This window comes from Bubalus kerabau, chromosome 10 (assembly GCF_029407905.1).
Source record: "Bubalus kerabau isolate K-KA32 ecotype Philippines breed swamp buffalo chromosome 10, PCC_UOA_SB_1v2, whole genome shotgun sequence".
In the NCBI taxonomy this organism is placed as follows: domain Eukaryota; kingdom Metazoa; phylum Chordata; class Mammalia; order Artiodactyla; family Bovidae; genus Bubalus; species Bubalus kerabau.
Genome location: NC_073633.1, coordinates 56,651,887 through 56,675,547, shown reverse-complemented (window position 1 = coordinate 56,675,547; position 23,661 = coordinate 56,651,887). Strand labels below are relative to the sequence as shown.

The 23,661-nt window shown below is 46.7% G+C and overlaps 1 protein-coding gene and 1 long non-coding RNA gene across 2 annotated transcripts in view; one reads left to right on the top strand and one right to left on the bottom strand.

Moving 5' to 3' along the window:
* The window catches only part of LOC129621407 (uncharacterized), a 40,966-nt gene extending 39,913 nt beyond the window's left edge, over nt 1-1,053 (bottom strand). Inside the window, exon 1 of the long non-coding RNA XR_008699329.1 lies at nt 924-1,053. This is a non-coding gene — a long non-coding RNA (uncharacterized LOC129621407). The remainder of the gene's footprint in view (nt 1-923) is intronic.
* Nucleotides 1-23,661, top strand: part of LIPC (lipase C, hepatic type) — a 163,371-nt gene that overhangs the window by 132,815 nt on the left and 6,895 nt on the right. The window contains exons 2-6 of the mRNA XM_055537823.1: nt 1,043-1,230; nt 5,226-5,408; nt 6,182-6,299; nt 8,971-9,204; nt 12,043-12,288. Of these exons, the coding sequence (XP_055393798.1) occupies nt 1,043-1,230; nt 5,226-5,408; nt 6,182-6,299; nt 8,971-9,204; nt 12,043-12,288 (969 nt within the window). The remainder of the gene's footprint in view (nt 1-1,042; nt 1,231-5,225; nt 5,409-6,181; nt 6,300-8,970; nt 9,205-12,042; nt 12,289-23,661) is intronic.

Below are 23,661 nucleotides of genomic sequence, written 5' to 3'. Positions count from 1 at the left end.
CCATGGTCTTGACAGATGTTGGGAGACTGCTCACCCTCCTCAAAGTGGCTCAGAGTCAGGGTGAGGCTCCCCCAAAAGAGAAGCTAGAAGGCCTTTCAGGAAAACAACAGAAGGTATAATCTTAAAAACAGTCTTTTTCTCCCTACCTCACCCTCCCACAATCTTTGAAAGATTCCAAATGGATATTCATTTATCCTTTTCTACTGAAAAAATCTTTAGCAGCATCTTATCATTATAGCATAAAGCTCAGCGTCCCAAGGGCCCATAAACTCTGGCTGCCCATTCTTCTGCCTCCTTATACCCACAAGGTCTCCTGGCTCGGAGCCCTTCCTCAGCTCTTCCCTCTCAGAAAGCTCCTTTCACCCACCCATACAGACACACAAGCCCTCATTCAACTCTCCAGGCCAGCATCAGCATCACTCCCCCTGAAAAGTCCTCCCTGAATGCCGCTCCCCCTCAGCACAATTCATCACTCCCTTTGTAGTCCTCCCCACCCCCATCCTACCTGGTCCATGCAAGACTACATGTGAGAACAGGTTGAGCCACACAAGAGAATGCATAGAGCCATCTAACTAAGATGCTCTATGTGCTATCTCCTTGGCATAGGGATGTGGGGAATTGGAGTCAGAGACACTGGGTCCAAAATCCTACTGCTTATCGGCATCACGACTTGGGGTGAAACACTTATCCTCTTTGAACTCAGTCCCAGTTGCTTCTCCCATCTTCCCACTGACCTAGAGTTAGTCTGGGGTCTGACTGGCTGATCTTATGGTCACTGGGATGGCAGGATGGAGGATTTGGACCTCTCCATCTCTGTGTGGGGTCCTCCTAGGTCACTGTCCATCATCTCCCAGGAAAGGAATGGCCATTGTGCTGGAAATACAATGCTCCTTGGGTCCCCCAAAGCCGCAGCCCATGCCTACCTCCAGCACCTTGCAGTAACCTTGTTGCCTAGTGCTCTTGGAAACTCTGGGGTTGTCCCAGAACTGGCAGAGGTGGAACAGATACCAGGTGAAGCATTGTCCCCAATTTTATCTTCCAGAGTCATTTGGAAGGAGATCTCGAGCTGCTGAAACAAACAAAACACCGCAGGAGACAAGAACCAGATTTCTGCTCTTTAGAGGAGAAACCGATAAGGGCTGTCAGATTCGGCTCAATCACTCAGACACGTTACAGCAGTGTGGCTTCAACTCCTCGCTGCCGCTGGTGATGATAGTCCACGGGTGGTTGGTAGGAAGTGCTGACACGCCTTTTTTCTCTCTGCTTTTACTTTTTTATTCCCCCTCCCTAGTGTGTTCAATTTTAATAAAGAGATAGGGAGCTGGTGATAACAACTCCATGCATAATATTTGTAAAGTACATTCTAATTTTCCAAGTGCTTCCCCATGCATTATCTCATTGATTATCTCAATTTCATGAGTAAGCAGGGCAGGGGAAGTATAATTATCTCCACATTTCATATAATAAAATGTGGCTCAAAGAGGTCACATAGCACATAAGCACCCATAAAAGACTGCAGTTCATGAAGGTGAACCTGCATGTTTCCCAAGAGTTGATAGGAAGCCAGAAGACACAGTCTCCCAATGAGATGTTCTATCTGTAAGGGTTAAATTCAGCTGCAGATAACAGAAACCCAGATTGGCAGTAGTTCACATAAAACCGAAGTTTTTTTGTTTTTTCCATTTCATACAACAGTCCAGATGTATGTCATCCAAAACTAATAAAGAGCTTTAGTCAATGAAGTCCTCAAGTACCCAGTTCATTCCCTGCTCACTATAGTGCCATCCTTAGAGTTTGGTCCTCATCCTCATAATCCAAGATAGCAGCTAGAGCACTAGCTATCACATCTGCATCCCAGGTTGCACAAGGTAGTAAAAGGTATACACCAAAAAAAGTCAAAAAGTAGGATTGTTTAAAAACAACTATATTGAGGTATTATTTTTAACCATACAATTCATCCACTGGCTTTTGGTATACAAGTGTGTTTTTTTAGGTTAGCTTCCCAGAAGCATCTCCGAAATGCTTCCAATTACATCCATTGGCCATACCTAGATGGAAAGGTGGCTGAGATATGTATCCTCTTAGAGAAAGTGTAGCTTTTCAGTGATGCTAAAATTCTATTACTGTGGAAGAAGGGGAAAAAGAATATTGTGGGCAATGATTGAAGTCAAACAAATGTTTCCAGGAAGAAATTCTGCCTAACTGGTTTCTAGGCCACCCACAATTTGAAGCTTGGTTCACACTGTGAAACCTGCAGAGATTTGGGGTCTATTTCATGACTTGAAAGTCTTTCCCTACCATCTCTTTGAAAACTACTCTTGAGCCCCCCATTCATCCTACCTTAGAGAGAAAAATGAGCCCATCTGCCCACCACCAGTCTTTCAACATGTATTCACTCATACCCTCCACACGAACAAAACAGACCCTACACCTGGCCTCAGGGGGTAGTGGGAACCACATGATGCCATGTGGGTGTAGCCACAAGGTGGGGTGTCTGCTATTGCCATCCCAGAAAAGCACAGGGGCTCTTGTAGGCTGCCAGCACCTTCCTCCTAGGATTTAAAGGAGACCCATCCTAGGGCTTCCCAGGTGGCGCTAGTGGTAAAGAACCCACCTGCCAACGCAGGAGACATAAGAAACGTGGGTTCAATTCCTGGGTCGGAAAGATCCCCTGGAGGAGGGCATGGCAACCCACTCCAGTATTCTTGCCTGGAGAATCCCATGGACGGAGGAGCCTGGTGGGCTACAGTCCATTGGATCACAAAGAGTCAGACACGACTGAAGTGACTTAGCACACAAGCATGCATCCTAGGGAAAAAGGGCAGGGATTCCACCACAGCACAGGGATGGCAGTGAGGGTGGTGAAGGCTTGCCTGCCCCTAGAGAAGAGACCTAATACAGATGCCCTATAGGAACTCAGCCCTTTACATTAGTCGTCAGCTCATTTAATCCTCACACCTCCCTACATGACCACTTGAGTTAGTCTCATTGCTTAGATGAGGAAACTGCAGCACAGAGGGGTCAAGCAGCAACCATGGTCACACAGCCCTCAGTGGACAGAAATCCAAAACCAGAACCCTCATGCTCCAAAGCCCACAAACCTTTGTCATGGATAGGTTTGACAGGGGCCCCATCACACTGCAACCTACTCACAGCAACCTCTCTCCAGCTGAGCCAAGAGCTCCATCCCTATTCCTTTAAGGAAAGCATGGAATTGAAGCCAGAGGGTAGCACCCTGAGATGAAACTCATCTTAAAGGGAACTAAAGATCAGACATGGAGGGAATTCACTGACAGTTCAGTGGTTAGGACTTGGCACTTTCACTGTGACGGCCCAGGTTCAATCCCTGGTCGGGGAACTGAGATCTCCCAAGCCACGTGGCCCAGCCAAACAGAAAAGATCAGGCATGGAAAGCTTTCCCATGGGAACAGAGTAGATGAGGGGGGACTAGAAGGTCAGCCATTGTAAGGGAAGACCATGCCATCTTTCCTGTTGTAAGGGACCTTCCCTTACAAGAGAAGAAAAGAAAAGAAAACTGGGAAGGAGGAAATACAGGCAGAGCAAAGCTTTGGACAGAACAGAGCTGTGGACTTGATGCCTGACAAATTGAGTTGAGAGTCTCAAAGTAAGGCAGGTTGCACGCAGCAGAACAGGCACGTGCCCTCTGACCCCACCCCTACCACCTGCTCCCCACCTTCCCCTCACCTCTGCTTGCAGCTCCTTCACAGACCATGTGATTTCTCTCCTTCAGGCCTTAACATAGGCTGCGCCTTCTGCCAAGTGTGTCCTTTCTCTTATCTGCTGCTGGACAGAATCCATACTGTCGAATATATTAGGTGCTCTAAAAATCTTTGTTAACTGAATTAATGGCTGACTAAACATTTTGTTTACAAACATGAAGACAGCAGGGTCCTCTCACTGTGATCCTTTTACTAGAATGAGTTCTCTGTTTTCAAAATCTTGTGCAAACTGAAGTACATCTACTGTTGCTGGTAATAATATACCAGCAACAGCTGTTGTCCCTGCCACACACTGAGCCCTCACTGTGTTCCGGGCACTGTTCTAGGTGCTTGATGTCTATTCATTCATCTCATCTTCACAACAATCCTGGAAGGAGGACACTATTATTATCCCCATTTTCCCGACAAGGAAGTAGGGCCACTGCCCAGTTATATGACTTGCCCAAGGTCACCCTGCTAGTAACTAGGAGAGTCTAGATTTGAACCCAAGATGCTACATCCACACAGAAGGTCCTAGGTGGACATTTATTAAATGAATGCATCTTACTCACGAGCCAGACCATCGGTGCTGCTGTCCAGCTTCACTCCTGTTTTCTCATCTTGATTACACCTGACTTTCCCCGTCTTCCCAAACAGACCGCACTGCCCTTTTGAGATTGTGCACCTGTGCACATGATTTCCTCTACCTGGAATCCCCTAGACACCCCCTCTGCCCCCAACCACCTCCATACTTAGCTGCCCACCTGATTCTTCCCTGGAATTCCTATTTATCCTTCAAGACCCAACACAAACATCTTTGCTCTGTGAACCCTTCAGGCATGTCCTGCAAACTGGCTCTCAACCAGGTACATGCACAGAATGATTCTCAAGAATCAATCATCTTGATCGTTATGAGTTCCTACTATGTTCCCACTCACGGTGCTAGTCCCTCCAGAGCAAGCAGAACACGGTGGGTGGAGACAGAGTAAGCGATTGAGGTGCGACTCACAGCAGCAGCCGCACAGGCCTCCCAGAGGAGGTAGGGCTGGCGCCGACCCTCAAAGCACAGGCCATCTTTCAGTACCCCATCTACAAAGACGTACATTGCTTTAAGGCTTGGAAAGTCCTAAAATAGAGAATGTTAAGACAATGGTTCTCATTTGAGGGATGGGACATTTGGAACGTCCAGAGACATTTCTGGTTTTCACAGCCTGGGGTTTGGGGGTGGGGGAGTGATGGGGTGCCGCTGGCATCTCATGGATGGAGGCAGAGATGCTGCTCAATGTCCTACCGTGCATAGGACAGCCCCCACAACAAAGAAATATCTGACGCCAAATGACAGCGGTGCTGAGAAGCCCCAGGTTAAGCCCTTTCTCTTGGACAGAAAGACCCAGAATGAGCCCACAGTTGGAGAAGGGAAGAGGTGGGCAAGAAAAAAGAGGGAGCTTGTCCAGGGCTCCCTCCTCTCTCCCCGGGAGGCTGATGATACTGTGGGCCCCCCCTCAGGTGGATGACATACTGGAAGACTGGGTCTGGGAGATGGTAGCCGCGCTCAAGTCTCAGCTGGCCCAGTCAGTGAATGTGGGGCTGGCAGAATGGGTCACCCTGGCTCACAACCACTACACCACTGCCGTCCGCAACACTCGCCTCGTCGGCCAGGAGATCGCAGCTCTTCTCCAGTGGCTGCAGGTGAGACCTGCCCTGACCTCTCTTCTCTCCTCTCCCTTCCCTTCCCTTCCTCCAAGACTGAGTGAATTAGGCTGGTCTCCTACAGCAGCCAAGACAGGACAACCACTTCTGCTAAGCTCACAGGAATCGGAAGGCACAAGACAGAGACCAGACCCCAGGGCTCTCTCAGATGCCTCCTTGAAGCTCTGTCTTGTAGAATCATCTATTCCTCTTATGCTCACCTCTTTGTATGTGCTAGGGGATCTAAACACATTCTGTAAACTATAAAACTCCCATATGCATGGATGAGATCACTCCTGCAAGGAATTCATGTCCAGGTAAGGGCGTGCAGGAGGCTTCCCTAGTAGCTCAGTGGTAAAGAACCCACCTGCAATGTAGGAGACACAGGCTCCATCCCTGGGTCAGAAAGATCCGCTGGAGAAAGAAATGGCAACCCACCCCAGTATTCTTTCCTGGAGAATCCCATGGACAGAGGAGCCTGGCGGGTTACAGTCCATGGGGTCTCAGAGAGTCAGACACAACTGAGCGACTCAACAAGAACAACAAAGCTGGGCAGACAAGAGGTAGCATCAACAGGCAGGGGCCCAGGTAGCTGAGCCTGAGCAGAAGCAGGACAGAGTCAGCAAGATGAGAAAACAGTTTGGGTCCTGAATAGGAATTAAGCATCTCACTTGTGGTACAAAGAACAGAGAGCCAGAGCAGGCTGGACCCACGAAAGGCTTTTATCTAGGCAGCTCTCCCCCTCCTGTAACCATCTCACCACTGTCTTCCAGGAATCTGTTCAATTTTCTCCAAGCCATGTTCATCTAATTGGGTACAGCCTGGGTGCACATGTCTCAGGATTCGCTGGCAGTTACATGAGCAGAAAGCACAAGATTGGAAGAATTACAGGTAACCATGCCTGATAACTAACAACTATAATCTCCACAACTGCACGGGGGCGTGGAGCAGGGACCTGCTTTTCCAACAGGCTCATAATTAACACACCCCCGGCTCCCTTTGAGCTGTATTAGAGTTCACAGGAGGACTTGTAGCACTATTTATTTCAAACATGACCGCTGTCATAGACTGCTGTTCCCAGAGAATTTAGAGCAAATCACCGCCTTTCCTCAAACAAATGCCTCTCACAGTCATGCCAAATAGGACCTAAAAGGTACACTTTCTGTACACTTTTGTAATAGGAAAGAGTTTATTTTCCAACCTATAGTTTTAAAAGCCCAATGTGAATTAAAGAATGACAGCTATAATAATATCGTATATTAATGCATATACATGGAATCTAGAAAAATGGCACTGATGAACCTATTTGCAGGGCAGGAGGAAAGGCGCAGACATAGAGAATGGACACACTTGTGGACACAGTGGGGGGAGTAAGGGTGGGACGAACTGAGAGAGTAGCACTGACATGCATACACTGCCGCGTGTGAAATAGAGAGCTAGCGGGAAGCTGCTGTGGAGCATAGTCAGCTCAGCTCGGCGCTGTGCTGACCTAGAGGGGTGGGGTGGAGGGTGGGAGGGAGTCTTAAGAGGGAGGGGATATATGTATACACATAGCCGATTCACTTCATTGTACAACAGAAACCAACACAACATTGTAAAGCAATTATCCTCCAATTAAAAATAAATTTAGAAAGAAAAAAATGAATGACAGGCTTACATTTCCTGTGACAGCCATGTTTGTACCTCTGTTTCCACTTTAATGAAACACGTGGATCCTACGCTGGGGCCCATCTGGATTGGGGGAGGGATCCCAGCACCAAAAACCCCAAGCTCTATGCCAGCTTGGAAATACCCCAAGATACCTAGGAAGAGCTGATGACGCACAAGAAGGCCTTTTCTAGCAGGCTGCCCAGATACCCACCTCATCCTCCCCGCCCATCCTCACCCCTCCCCGCTGCTGACCCAGAGTCACATTCAGAAGAACAGGCCTGATGAGCTGACTCCTCAGCCCAGTCTCGGAGGCCCACTGGTTCCTACAGGGTGAAACTTAGGAGGCCTAGACAAGGCCCTTCCCAGCATAGTATCCTCAAGGCTCTCCAACGTCTCCTCACCCTGGTCCCTTCTTGTGGCTCCAGGCTTTCATGACACTAGATTTTTCTTCACTCTACTACAAACACGCCATGGCCTCTTGTCCTTTTGGGCCTTTGCAATCACTATTCCCTTTGCCTGGAATACCAAACCCTAGTCTACCTACCAAATGCCTATTCATCCTTCAAGACCGAGCAGCCTAAAATAATATTTCACAATTTAAAACAGTCTGAACAAAATTGAAGATGAATAGAGTTGCTGTGACCTTTTATTTTATCAAGAAAGAACACTTTGGCAACTGCTATCTACTGTGACCATTCCTTCATAAAAGAAGAGATTTATTTTAGCATTGAGAAAAGATAAGGATGATGGCAGACATTTAAATGAAGCCAGTCTGTCATGATGAGAATTCATTTTCCTTTTTTTTTTTTTTTTTTCCATCTCATTGGTGACTGGGGAGGCCTGATCATAGATCAGTACGTGGTGCCCTCCATGATTTAACCCTCAATAGGCTGGGAGTGAACACACATAAGAACTTATCACAGAAGGCCAGTGAGGCCCTTCACAGACAAACCAGGCCTAGAAGGATAAGTCAGAACTCCCAGGACCCTCTCCACGCTGGCTGGTGTCACAGGCCACATCAGGCATTATTAGCGAGGCCCACACACATCAGAAGTGACAGGACAGCTAACTACCCTGTTGGCGTCTCATAGTCAGCCTGATGAAGAAAGAAATATAAACCACAGCCTTCACATGTAACTACAGGTGAGGGTTTGAGAACAGGGACTGTTGTGGCCCCATGTCAATTCCTTCATCCCCACCAAGGATAGAAGCCAGGCCTCATACAGGTCAACAAAGGGTCTTCCAGAAAAGGTAAAGGAAGAAAGACAGACAAAACTCCTTGAGTGCATAAATACTTCCCAACTATAGTCTGCCAGAGACTGCCACTTGTCTCATGCAAACATATCTGTCACTTAAGGACAGAACTGTGAGCAGCCCTATTTGCTCATGACATTTTCCCCAGAGAACAGTAATGTCCCAAGGCTGTTCTGAACATTCCAATGAAATGACATTAGTGTAGAGAGAAAGCCAGCTTGTTTAGGAAAATTATTGACAACAAGCAGGCAAATAAATTCTTTCTTTGATGGGTAGGTTAGAACTACTTACAATAACACAGTGGTTTTTTGTATGCAAACAGATGCTCTCGAAAGTAGCTTGAAAGGTACTTAAAACTGATTTGCTTAAATAAATCAAGCATTCGCTTATAACCTCATTTCTGCCACTAGATAGTTCCTGCAAACCTCTTTTCCCCATAGATAATAACCAGTCTGTGTCCGATTTTAAGCACCATGAATTACTTTAATTTTACTGCAAAAAAAAAGTCATGACAAGATTTTCTAGAGAAAGATTATGCCCTAGGATTTTCCTCTTCTTGCTAGCTCATGAATGTGCAATAACATCAGAAAGCTAAAAAGAGCCTTTCTCCCTGCCTCCTCTTGCTCCAATCTGATCCTTCCCATTGCTTTCCTCTTAGGGCTGGACGCCGCAGGCCCTTTGTTTGAAAAAGCCTCCCTCAGTGACCGGCTTTCACCAGATGACGCCAATTTTGTGGACGCCATTCACACCTTTACCTGGGAGCACATGGGCCTGAGTGTGGGCATCAAACAGCCCATAGCACACTATGACTTCTACCCCAATGGGGGTTCCTACCAGCCTGGATGCCACTTCCTAGAGCTCTACAAACATTTCGCCAAGCATGGCTTAAATGGTGAGAAAGAGGCACTAGCCTATGATGGCTTACACTCCCCACAGTTGGTGTGGCCTCTGGATCCAGGGGAATCCAATCTGTGAGATTTGGGGAAGAGTTTGGCAAGGATGGGGCTCAAAGTGAATGGTCACCTAGTCCATGCAGAGAGAGGGCTTGTGTGAGTGGGAAAGGGTGCTGTTTCCCAGGCAAGACCAAGTCTTCACAGGCAGTGGTTGCTGGAGCTCAGACATGGAGGATGAGCTGAGGGCACATCCAGGAATTCCCACTTCTCATCTCCACTCATCATACCCAGCCAAGTCTCTCCTGGGGTATCAGCCCTTCTGAAAATTGAGCCCTGCTGCCTGTGGTCATTCCTCTTCCTCCGGAAGTTTCCTCATTCAAGGGGCTGCCTCTATTCTGGCCCCATGCTAATCCACTTAATAGATCATGGCTTCTTGGTCTCCCAAGTATGAGGTTTAATCAGCTGACCCCACGGGACATTCATTACTGAGATTCTTCTATTTCAAAGTTCAGCTCTAATAGGTCCTTGTGACTTCCTTGGGACTTTGTCTCAGTGCAGAAACTGACTGTGGCATTATCTGGGTTGTGTTTCCCCCCTTCTCTCTCAAACCCTAAAACCAAAACATGACCATGAACCTTGATAACAGGCCCTGGATTAAAGAACAAAAATGTGAGCAAAAACCATACATTTAATAAGCATGCCAAGTTTCTCTTTATTATAAAATAATATCCTGATTAAGACCTGCCAACTCACTCTAAGCCAACTGGAGACCCCCAGACCACCCCCACTTACCACCTTCTCCCAATCATTTGAAAACTGAGCTAAGTACACACTATCTTGTGTTTCCTTATCCACCTTCATGTCTCCTGTATCAGAATGACCTTCACATTCGACATTATCTCATCTTGGCTGGACTCCCAGCCTTTCACCAGCCCACGCCTGAAAACTTTCTGGGAATTTCCCCTTATCATTCCTTAACATCTCTCTCCGATCACTGCCCTCTGGTCACCAGCAGTCCCTGGTGATCAGTCAGCCCTCTTCCCAGATCTATGCCCTCCCTAAGGTCAACACAGACCCCTAGATGCTGTTCATTAGCTGATCACCTGGTGAATGCCTCTGCCCAATTACTACCATTTTCTATTTTGTGCTAAACTTCAGAATGATGGGACCAAGTATATTTATTTAGCTTGCCCACCTTAGGGTGGTTTTTCTCCATTTTCTTTACCCTTATGTTTGAAAGTGATCCCATTCTGGGGTGAACGTGTTGACATGGTCAGTTGATAACTGCTTTACCATCCTCACCACCTCCTGGCTAGGTGAGCTTGCATGAGTTGGAGACTGTCTTTGAAGCTCAGTTTTCTCACTTGTAAGAGCTGCCTTGAGGAGCTGTGGTGAATATTCAGGGAAGGTACTCGGTAGTACCTGCCTCATAGTGGGTGCTCAACAAATAGAGCCGCTTGTGACCAGGAACGGAGATGACTAATCCTGGGGAAAATTATTTGGCTAAGCTACCTGGGGTCCACTTTCACAGGAAGTTCTTGTCATACCTTGTGGTGGTTCAACTCTCCTAGAGAACACTAAAGATTAAGATTTGGAGACCCCCAAACAACCTCCCCTCCCCAAAAAAGTCAAAATCCTTGGTACAGAAACCTCCTAAACTTGTTTTGGCTTAGGTCCATTCAGACCTGGTCACTGGAGCACATCCTTCTCAAACCAAATCCCCATGCTGGTCGTCCAGGTCAGTTACATTGAGCAGGCTGTGGCTGCTTTGATACATGGTTGGGGAGGCCTCTGCTCTCACCAGACCAGTAGCCAAGTCCCAAGAGTGTTTGGGCACTGGCTTAGCCAGCTTTATTAAGAAAAAAGGCATTCCAGGGACTTCCCTGGCAGTCCAGTGGTTAAGATTCCCTGCTTCTGCTGCAGGGAGAATGAGTTCCATCCCTGGTCCAGGATCTAAGACCCCACATGCTGTGGGGCAACTAAGCCTGTGCAGCACAACTGCTGAAGAAACCAGCACACCCTAGATCCCGTGCTCCACAGTGAGAGAGGCCACCACAGTGAGAAGCCTGTGCGCCACAAAGGGAAAGTAGACCCCGCTCTCTGAAACCAGAGAAAGGCTGCGTGCAGCAGCGAAGATCCAGCACAGCCAAAAATAAAATAATTTTTTAATTAAATAAATACGAAGAGGCATTCCACACAAGCCTGTTCTGCCAACTCACCCTTAGAGCATCAGCAGTTGTGCATTTTTAACTGTTTGTGACTAAAATATTTCCAAAATGAATTACAATTCATTTCCAAAAGAATTGCTTAAAGAGAACTTTCCTGGTAGCTCAGATGGTGAAGAACCTGTCTGCAACGCAGGAGACCTGGGTTGGATCACTGGGTCAGGAAGAACTCTTGGAGGAGGGAATGGCAACCCAGTCCAGTATTCTTGCCTGGAGAATTCCATGGACAGAGAAGCCTGGCAGGCTACAGTCCATGGGGTCCCAAAGAGTCAGGCATGACTGAGTGATTCACACACACACACACACACACTTGCTTAAAGAACTCAGTATTTTCTTAGTGACTCAGGGCTCCTATTAAAACAGCTACCATAATATACAGAGTGCCCTCAGCAGGCCTTCAGAGCCTGGGATTATGGCCCTATAGTAAGTGCCTGCAAAGGGTCTACTTTTTGTGTAGTTTTCCATCAGCTATGCCACCCACTGTAGTCAGTGGGCTGACCTCTGACCTCAGCACCCCCATCCTCCTTCCTGAGATGCTGCTACTCTGCACTGAGAAGCAAGGTGATCGTCCAGATTAAGGGATGATAACGTTCTTCTTGCCCTGTGTTCCAGCCATCACCCGGACCGTCAAATGTGCCCATGAGCGGTCAGTGCACCTCTTCATCGACTCCTTGCTGCACGCTGACATGCAGAGCGTGGCCTACCTGTGCAGGGACATGGACAGCTTCAGCCAAGGCCTGTGTCTGAGCTGCAAGAAGGGTCGTTGCAACACGCTGGGCTACCACACCCGCCAGGAGTGGCAAAGCAAGAAGAGCAAGAGCCTCTTCCTGGTGACTCGAGCCCAGTCCCCGTTCAAAGGTGAGTGCAGGGGAGCCTTCAGAAGGGCAGAATGCAGCCGCTTGTCTGAAGGTTCACGAGTTCCCTGGAGTCTTTTTCTGGAGCTACTGCCGGATCTGCTGTTTGCACAGATTCCAGCCCGGGATGATGATACATGCCTCTCTCTTTCCCCAAGAATGTGGCCTCCTCGCTGACAAGTGCTGGAGGAGAAAGCCTGATACTTTCTGAAACAGTCCTTTGGTTGGCTGCTCTCTTCATCTATTTTCATGGTCCCCTAGCATTGTTGCAGGAAGGGGGACCCCTTCCAGGACCAGAGAGTGGTCTCTTTTTTAATACTCAGAAATGAATTGTCTGAGCTGATAAAGCAAGAGACTTTATTGGGAAGGGGCACCTGGGCAGAGAGCAGGAGAGTAAGGGAACCCAGGAGGATTAAGGGATGATAAGGATTAAGGGATGCTCTTCCATATGGTATCTCAGGTTTAAAGGTGACGGGATTAGTTTCCAGGTTCTCTGGCCAATCATTCTGACTCAGGGTCCTTCCTGGTGGCACATGCATTGCTCAGCCAAAATGAATTCCAGCAAGGAAGATTCTGGAAAGTGGTAGGACATGGGGTATCTCCTTATGACCTTTCCAGAACTCTTCCAGTTGGTGGTGGCTTGTTAGTTCCACATTCCTTACCAGGACCTCCTGTGGTAAAATAACCCTTGCAAGTGATTACTATGGTGCCTGACCAGGATGGGCGGTTTCGGCCAGTGTGTTTCCGCTAACAGAACGCTAGATCCGGAAGGCCTGGATCACCAGGTCTCATTGTACAGGGCCTTGGAAGCTTCTCCAAACCCAGGCTAGAGCCCAGTGCTTTCAACTCTGCTCATGGCTGCCAGGAAAAGCCTGGGCTCCAGACTACACTTGTGGTCCCCCATTTCTTCCTAAATTTGAATCCGCTTATCTTACAAGAGATCATTGTCTCATTGAGGCCCTCCCTAGAAGGCTGCTTCTCAGCCTCAAGGGAGAAAGTGAGCCCCTTCTGCTTGCCAGGTTGAACTGGAGGTCAGAAAAAGGGCTGTGGCCATGATTTGGGCTGAAGCCAGCAGAGAAATACTCCACTGAAACCTAAATCCTCCTGGAGGGAACAAGCCGACATCTGTTGCCATTAACATTTCTGCCTAATCCTTAAAACAGCTCGGGAGTGATTTAGCATCTTACTGTTCACAGTACTGGCTCACGGCCCTGGGAGGAGCCCAGTGCCTTTCGATTGTTACTCTGCACATATCTGTAGCTACAGAAGGTGAACGCCCTCAACACCGCTTTGCATTTGCACAGCGTTTCACACAAAAACATTTGGTGCAGCCACAGGCTCCTCATGGTGCCCACAACAGCCAGGAGAGGTCCGCACGTGCGGTTAGCCTGGAAGGAGGCGTAGAACCCAGGGCCCTCTGACTCCCAGGCTGGCATTCCTTTCATTACCGCACTCCCAAGTTCAAGCTCCCATGCACAGGATTCTTTTGTTTATCTGAACTTTGGTTCTCCAGCCAGATTGCCCTTCTGTGCAGCCCAGGAATGACAGAAATCCGTTTGAGCAGTGGATAGCTTCTGAGAGCACGTGGAGTGAGGGCAGGATCTTTCTTGCCTGAGGGCAGAGGGTCCCTTCAGCTGTCCTTCCTGGAGGGGTGGAGGAGCCTGAGACCCCCGGAGCAGGTGAGGGAATTTGGAAGGCCTCCTGCTTCAGGGAGATCCCCCACTCCAGACTGCCAATTAGACACTCATTTCAGTTAACCAGCTCCTCTTTCAAATGGCAGTGCAGCCTGGAGTGATTAAGCCTCTCAGATAATCACATTTCACTGGATCTACTCTAATCCTGGAATGTTAGCATTTCAAGAAACTGTTCAATTCCACATTTCCCAGACAAGGAAACAAAGGCCCAGATAAGACAAAATCATTTGCCCAGGGACACAAAAGGAACTCTTAGCAGAGCCAGGATTTAGACCCAGGCCATCCCCTGGAGGAGGCTATGGCAACCCACTCCAGTATTCTTGCCTGGAAAATCCCAGGACAGAGGATCCTGGTGGGCTACAGTCCATGGGGTCCCAAAGAGTCAGGCACGATTGAGGGACTAAGCACTCCCAACAATTAGTCAAGTGGTTTTTATCTCCGTAACCTGCCCATGGTCTGTCTATGGGGTTGAGGGAAGGAGGAGAGGTGGGGAAGGGTCTTGCTTTTTCCTTGAGATCAGCTGGAAAGAGGGTCATTTTTTACCTTCCTGGCAGGGCTGTGTATCTGAAGTGAGGGACTGGGTCCTGTTGGAGGACTTCTACTGGGGGCATGGATATGGGGTCGGGAGGTGAGAGAGTCAAGAGAATGAAGAGGGGAGGGAAGAGTAGCTGCCACAAGCTGGGCTGAGTTTTTCCCTTGCCAAGGAGTTCAGATGCCTGATCACCACACACGGCTGGTATGAACTCAAAGGAACCCTTTTCTTATGAAGGAGAACCAAGGAATCGCATTAGGGCAGCACTATCTCACGCAGCAGTTGCCAAAACCACCGTGCCAGGCCATCACTCCTTCTGCATGCATAATATGAGCCAGGGTAGGCAGAGGCCCTCCTTCAGGGGGGCTCAGGGGAGACCAACCCCCTCCCACACGCTGTGCACAGGGTGCTATCTATCCCAAGAAGACGGAAGAGGAGTCCCCTGGAGGCACCACTTGAGTCTCTTTCTCACCAGCCGCTCATCTTGCTCCAGAGATAGCCAGTGAAAATACGGTGTTGGGACTGTGAGATAAGACTGCCTGAACCAAACCCCCAGCCCCAGAGAGATTCCAGGGATGAGCTGCAGCCTGCACCGCACCCTCACCTCCCCTGGGCCCTCCAAATTCCCCCCAGATCCACCTCAGCCTTTCCAGTCCTAATCTGCTCAGCCTAATTTCACTTGCTGGCAGGGAGCAGAGCCCTTCGGCCACATCGGGTACCCTGGGTACAGCTGGAAATTATGCCCAGATGAGACTCCCACCCATGTGAAAGCCACTGCTTCTGGGGTGTGCAGCCTGTATATTGATTGCTTGCACTCGTGCATGCTTAGCCGTGTCCAACTCTGTGCAACCCCATGGTCTGTAGCCCACCAGGCTCCTCCGTTCAAGGGATTTCTCAGGCAAGAATATTGGAGTGGGTAGCCCATTTCCAGAGGCTATCTTCCCCACCCAGGGATTGAACCCATGTCTCCTGCATTGACAGGTGGATTCTTTACCACTGTGCCACCTGGGAAGCCCTATATAATGCTACACTAACCATATGTGGCTATTTAAATTACTTAAAATTAAAACCTTGAAACCTCAGTCATACTAGCCGCCTTTCAAATGCTCAACTATGTGGCTGCCATATCAGCAAGTACAGAAATAGACCATTTCCATCATCTAGAAAGTTTTATTGATAGTGCTGACATCAAGTCTTTAATCTAGGCCCCATAACTGCTCCCCTCCTCAGCCACCATGCCACGATCATTGTGACTTGGGCTCCCAAAGTCTATTTCAGTGACCACCTCCAGCCTTTGATGAGTACTTATAGATTCATAAAGGAACAAACTTGCCCATCCCTGGTTACAGAGCATCCACAAGCCACATTTTTCAAGGACATCTAATTGTACTATATATTTCAGTGCAGGGTCTGGCTGGGCAAGATAAACATCGCCTCCTGATTGTAGTTGCAGAAAGGATGACTAACTTGGTCCTCATTCCTCTGGCTCCCAAGATATTTTGACAAAACCATCAAAGGATCTATTTTCTACAACCATACGCCAGAATTTGGGTAAACATGGAAGAGGACAGCAGGAGCAGAAAGAGAATTGGGAAACAGTCGCCGAAGGAAACGAGGCAATTTTTCGCCCACTTCCAATCTCACCCTCTTGGAAGGAAATTTTGCTAGTTTGGGAGCCTTTTTTTTTTTTTTAAGAGAAGGAGGCGGGAAACAAACCTGTATGTAGTTCTGCTAGCAAGCACCTTATCTAATTTAATCCTCACAGCAACTGGAGGCGGTAATGGGGTGGAAGAGAAGGAAGCAGCACTCAGGGGAGCTTACTAGGTTCAGGCACTACGCTGGATGTGTTGCATCAATTATTTCATTTATCTTTTAATCCTCACAACAACCTACAGACAGAGAGACATGGAGATGGAAAGGGGGAGACTGATATTGCCTAATTTTCCAACAGATAAATTGAGATTCAGTGAGGCTAAATCACCTCCCCAAAGCCACCCAGCTTATAAGGAGCAAACGTTATGCTGAAAACTTGTACACTGGTGCTGAATCGAATCTTAGACAGAGTTTTGGGTGAAGTAGAAAAAAAGAGCTTTATTGCTTTGCCAGGGAAAGGGGGCCACAGTTGGCTAATGCCCTCAAAACTGTGTCTCCCAACTGGGGCAAGATAGTGAGAAGTTTTATAGTAATTGTTCAAAAAGGGTATGATCAGCTCGTGGACGTTCTTCTGCTGGGCTGCTGGTGACGTAAGTGGGAGTCAGCATCATCAACCAGTTGCTCTGGGGTCTACATGCTTGTGGGCAGCACACCATTGTTATAACTTCTTCCACCTGGAGCGGGTTTCCAGTATCTGCAAGATAGGTAAAGGATACTGTGGTGTGTATCCCTTGATGGGGAAACAGGACCTTGCCCCCAAGGCCGCACTATTGTTTCTCCTGACTGTTAGTTTCTCCCTGTTCTCGAATCCCCTCCCTCCCCTAATTAGCAACTGCTGGAATCTGCCCGTTGGAACTCAGGGAAGTTCATGGAGGCTGAATGAAGGCTATTTCCTATAATCAAAGAAATGGGGGACACAGAAAGACCTTGTGCCCAGGAGCCCCACAGGGCCCTGCACAGTATCAAACATAATGTTTGACCCCAGGTCTCCCCCATTCCATGGCCTTTGCTCCTTTCACCACACATGGTCTAAGCATTAGGACTGAGACCAGTTCACTCAGTATTATTAACAACTCATTCCTGAGACACAGTAGTCCATCATCCCTCCTCTCCTCCCCGTCCTCCTCCTGCCTGTACTTTCTCCCTGCTCTCTGGGCCCAGCCAGCCAGTGAGAATTCGCACCAGCTGATGAGAGCACTCTCGTCTTCTGGACATATGTATACCTATAGCTGATTCATGTTGATGTATGGCAGAAACTAACACAATATAGTAAAGCAATTATCCTTCAATTAAAAATGGATGAATTGAAAAAAAAAATGCTATCTTAAACTAAAATCATAAAAACAAAAAAGCCCATTTCTCTTCTTCCCTTGATCTTGTTCTGAGTTCATTCAGCCAGCCCCTGCTAGTGCTGGCTATTCCTACATTAATCCCCTGCTTAAGACCATCGTCTCAATTCCATGCTCTTCAGCCGCCCTCTCGGGTTAGAGACATATGAGATCTAGGAACAAGACCATAGTGCTGCAAGAGAACACAAGATCTCATTCTTACCATCTCCATGAAAGAAAAATCTATACATTCAAAAAAAAAAAGACCTCTCTGATGTTTTCAAAGAGAGTCATAATATCTCCCAAAGCCACTATCTAATGATTCAGAATATTTTCCACAAGATTAAAAAAAAAAGGAAAAAAAATTCCTTTTTTATAAATTTCCATCACCTGGTGCCCATAGTAGCTACCTTGTAAAAGGAAACTTATTTTTTTGTTAAGTGGCACCAGTGGGGTCCACACGAAACTAGGATCCAGGGTTTCTAGGGTGTCTGAGCCCCAGGGGGGCGATCTGGTGAGGAGACTCTCCAGAGGCCTCATACCTCTGCCCCAAGTGGACTTTGCCTGATCTCATCCAAGGTTAATGGGCTATTTCATGCTTTGCACCATTAAGACCTGAAATAACTTCTCCTGCCTGCACTGAGGAACACGTTGTGCTCCCTGCAGTCACAGGATCAAAAGCATTTCCCCGAAATCATTTTTTAAAATCCTTATTAAACATGCCATAAGGTAAAGTGAGCAAAAATTATTCATGCTTTTTTCCTTAATCGTTAGAACAGCATCATTGTCCTGGGGTGTGGTGGGAAATAAAAGGCAAATGGTCTTTTTTTTTTTTAAAGGAAAAACACAAAATCCAAAATAAGAACAAATAATTAGTTCTAAACATGAAAATCTCTTACATATTAAAAAAAATAATTTCCATATTTCTCCCCAAAAGTGGCTTTCCTAGTGCAGGGCAAAAGGAATTCCTTGTGCTATCACTGTGTGATGGGTTTGGGCATCATGCTTCTGCAGATGTGGGTGCCCGTGTTTCTGCACGTCTGTGACCTCCACGATTTACACACCCTTGATGGTTCTGACCTCCTGCATAGGTCCTGCCCCCAGGGAGACACTGCAGGGCACAGATAATTCTCATCCATAGGATGTGAGCGCTAACAGGACCTTTGAAATTATCAAAGCCAATCCCTTCCTTCAGAATCGTGGGAACCATGACATCTCAGATATGGAAATTGGTCTCTTCCTACTCACATTTTAAGACCAAAGGAAGACAAAAACCCATCTCCAGTGCAGGGACATGAAACATTTATCCCTGCCCCGGGGGCTGGACATTTAGCAGACCAGCAGCTGCAAAGCAGCAGCAACAGTGATAGCCGGGACGGATGTCAGTGGATCAGACCCTGCAGGCACTTGGTTTCAGTGGCTTCACAGGCGGCAGGTGTAGACTGCAGCTTTTCTTCAGGGCTGTTTGCTGTTTGCTTTCAAAGGGAAGATTCAGCTTGCCAGAACCAGAATCCCAGGACACAGTGGGAAGGACCTTTTGGAATCAGACAGACACCTGGGGTCGGAGTCGGCTCCACTTCTAACTATCTGAGTCACCTTGGACTCCTCTCCAAATCTCTGCTTTCTTGTTGATTAGTTGCTAAGTCATGTCCATCTCTCTGCAATGCCCTGGACTGTAACTAGCCAGGCTCCTCTGTCCATGGGATTTCCCAGGCAAGAATACTAAAATGGGTTGTCATTTCCTTCTCCAGGGGATCTTCTTGATACAAGGATCGAACCTGCATCTCCTGCATTGGCAGGATTCTTTACCAAGTGAGACACCAGTGAATCGCAAATCTCTGCTTCCTTATCTGTAATTCAGCAGGATCACTGACACCCTACCTCTCTGGGTCTCAGCAGTAAACAGGATTCTACTCACCTGAGTAGAGAGCAGGCAGAACTCCTTAGACAGGGTGGGTGATATTAAGGAAAGCAACATGGGGTGTTTATGCACCTCAAATCTAACAAACAGGGTACTCGGAGAAGCGAAGAGAAGGAATAGCCGAAGAGAATGTAAGCTGTGGAGGAGAAGCTACTGAGAGCAGCTCATCAGGGAGAGCAGTTACTACAGTCAGGCTTCAAAGCAGGAGGGAGCAGAGAAATACCCTGACCTCTCTCTGCTCTGCCCTGATCTCCTGCTGGTGCATCCTCAGTGGGTCAGTGTGAACCAGAAGCCATCCAATGAGGAAGCCAGGAGATGAGGCTCTGGGGATCAATCACATCCTGGGGGCCAGAACTGGGTAGAGAGTGGACCAGGACAGCAGGGGTAGGTGTAGAAAATGCAGTCTTACCATGTTATCCTCATTTAGTCTGGAGGACAAAAATAATATATGCAAAGCACTTAGTATAGGGCTTCCCTGGTGGCTCAGCGGTAAAGAATCCACCTGCCAATGCAGGAGATGTGGCTTCGATCTCTGGGTAGGGAAGATCCCCTGGAGAAGGAAATGGCAACCCACTCCAGTATTCTTGCCTGGGAAATCCCATGGACAGAGGAGCCTGGTGGGTTACAGTCCAGGGTGTTATAAAGAGTCAGACACGACTTAGCGACTAAACAACAACAACAAAAAGCACTTAGTATGTAGCCTGATGGTTTAGCAGGATCTCAACAAGTGGAAGCAATATTCTGATTAGTCCTATTCGCAATTAGACTCTTTAATGTAACATGTGTTCTGCCTTGTTTTCACACAAAAAGCCCCAGAAGCACTCCTTAGATTCCCAATGTGTGCTGTCAATCGCGGAGGTTCAAGTGTTAATACGACCCCAACACTGCCCTCAAGGGGAGAAGATCCTGGACATTGATGCCCATGAGACTGGATAGGAGGTGACAAGGGTCACAGAAGTGACTCTGCTTCCCAGCTGCAAGCACCTCTAAGGCCAGGACCACAGCTTCTGGTTCTGTTATCTTTCTTAATACTTTTAAAAACTTTTCTTTTTCCAGGAAGAGTCTAATTAGAATACATACTCATTGCAGAAAATGTGGAACTTGCAGAAAATCACAAAAAAGATAATAAAAGTTACTTCTCTCCCCTCCCCAGAGATAATCACTTAATATTTTTGCAAATCTCCCTCCTTCTGTGCATTCTGTTTTATTAGAATTAGTCTCATGTTAGATGTACCATGTGTATCCTGATGGCTGGTTGGGGTTTTTTCCCCACTTCTTTCATAAGCATTGAAACCATTCCAAAAATATCTTTTAATCACTTCATAAGAGTAAATCACATGTTTGGGAATATGAACTTGGAATCAGTAGACTAAAGTCTAATTGCAGCTTCACTAGTTCATAGGTTCACGACAATGGACAAGTTACTCAAATTTCCTGAGCTTCAGCTTCTTCATTTGTAAAATGATGCAAAGGGAGGTTAAAGTAGGCATCTTACAAAGTTGTAGAAAAGAGAAATGAAATAATTTTGAGAAACAATAGTTCAGTGTCTGGAACAAAACAAAGAGCTAAATGGTAATTCTAATAATTGTCATTATTAGCCCATAGTCATTTCTCTATTGGTGAATATTTAGGATGTTTTTAATTTATTTTTAATTAAAAATTCTTTTATGATGTCTTTGAACTTTTGAACTCTTTCCACACATGAACATTTTCCTTAGGGTATATAAAGCTATTGGTCCTGGGTATAAACATTTAAAAGTTCAAGTTCTGGAGTCAGGTGGCCTGGACTTACGTCACAGCTATGCTACTTACTAGCTGTGTGATACTGGAAAAATCACTTAACCTCTCTGTGCTTCAGTTTCCTCTTCTCTTAAATGAAATAATAATAGTATCACCTGTCATAAGGATTAAATGAGATAAAAATACAAAGTGCCAGGCACAGGTAAACAAAATAAATGTTAGTCAATGTATTACCATGGATACAGCCAATTACACTATTTTATTCATTTATACCCAACAGCTTTTAGCACTGGGCTGGGTAGTAGATTTCTAATAAATACATATTAAACTGGTCGTTATGAGTTCCTTACATACTCTGGAAGATTCTCTGCCTCCTTGTTTGGGAATTAACTAGAGACCAGTTCTCTCGTGTCATCTGTCCACAGTCTACCCCACACCCCCAATGCCTTGTCTCGTATCTTTTTGTCTCAGTTCAACTTACAAGTTGAACTTACAAGTTCAACTTCAACTTGTTCAACTTCAACTATTTACTTGTTACAAAGTTCCCTAGGCAGACCCCAAATAGCATAAGATCTCTCCAGAGGCTTCTGGGATGATAGACCAGAGTCTCTTTCTCCACCACTGTCATTCAAGGGTTTAGGGATCCTTCCTGGGGTCCCTCAGTCCTTCTCTTATTTCTCACCCACAGCCTCACAGTCTTGAGAGCATCTAACTATTTTATTCCAGGCTGGAATATTTGAGCACCTATTATGCAGAGGACTGCAGCCAATCCACTGCAAAACCCAAACGGGAAAATGGGCTTATTCCAAAGGTTAGAGTTGTGTAAATAACCCAGAAACCCAGCAATACAGGCACACAAAACCCTGCAGCTGATGTGTTGGCAATGTGCCATTAGCCACTGCCGCTGCCAGGTCTGTGTAGCTACCAACCTCCAGTGGAAATGTACCATTTGGGAGTAAGTAGATTGATCCATGAGGATGGTGAATTTCCACATGCTGGGTGCATGGAATGGATAATCAAGTGGTTAGTTCCATGATCTATGCTTTCCAGGAGGAATTCTACAACAAAGCTGAGAACTCCAATTTTGAATTCTCTGGGGTGATTTCCATCTTCCTAATGTTCATACACATCCTGATATTCCCAAACAAATTGTCAGTTCATGCATCCCACACATGTTTATTAAGCAACTACTATGTGCAAGCACTATATCAGGACTAGTAGATTAATCATTATCTAGAACGGAAAAAGCAAATAACAACAAGTAATCATATGTCCCCTATCCTTTGCTTAAGGCAGACAGCAGTCCTCCTAAGAGCCTAGACATGGTCTCAGAGCCCATCTCAACATGGGGCCCCAGGCAGTCCTACCAATCAAGTTGACATACTATATTAAGCCTGTTTAAGCTAAAGAGCCACAAGTTCTTAGAGAATATGGAGACAGCAAGATAAAGAAGTCCAAGCAGCCATCAGTTATTTGGAAATGAGGTGGGATAATTTTGAAAACAGCCCCATAGCTGGTTGATGTAACAGTGCAGGCTGAGCAAGGCAATTGCTCCAGGCTGTGAGCACAGACTCTGCTATGTGACCCTGAGCAGGTCACTTCACCTCTCTAGCCCTGGTTTTGTTCTTTATAAAATGAGGCTGATAGTACTTCCCTGATAGTCAGTGGTAAAGCACCCTCCTGCAATGCAGGGGACGTGGGTTTGATCCCTGCTCCAGGAAGATTCCACATTCCTCAGAGCAACTAAACCCATGCCCCACAACTCCTGAGCCTGTACCCTAGAGACTGTGCTCCTCAACAAGAGAGGCCAGCGAAATGAGAAACCGTTCACTGCAGCAAAGAGCGGCCCCACCCCCGCAACTAGAGAAAGTCCACGCGCAGCAACGAAGACCCAGTGCAGCCAAAAATAAAATAAATAAAAATGTTTTAAATGAGGCTGATAACAGCAATACCCTCCTCCTAGGGTCATTATGATGAGTAACTGAGATGATGCCATGCAAAATGTTTAACAACACTTGTCTGATAGTAAGTAATTTGCTGTTATTAGCTAAATATAGGCTATGTTTAGGTAAAGAAGAATAAAATTAATTTCCCTATTCCAAACAATACAGAAGAAGGACATTCTGGACACGTGAAAAGATAGGACAATTCTAGGCCCAAGTACTAGAACTGGTTGTCTTATTTCTATCAGGAAATGTGCTGTTGAACCCCACAAAACCAGTTTCCAAGCCCCAGAAGGCAGAGATGTGGTCATCAGGGCATATTTCTTGGCTGTTTCTCTGACCCACCCTAAAACTAGCACCATCAAATACCAGCAAAAGTGAAAACAACAGTGTGTTCTCTTGCTTTTGTCAGCGGCCTCAAAGGCACTGTATCCTTTCATTTATAAATGGGGACCCTTGCTAAATACGTGGAATAGTGCAACAGAACTTCATCTAGAAATTAGTGAGAATACCAACTATACTCCTATTCTGCCTTTTTTTCTTTTTTTTGCTGGATAATACTTATT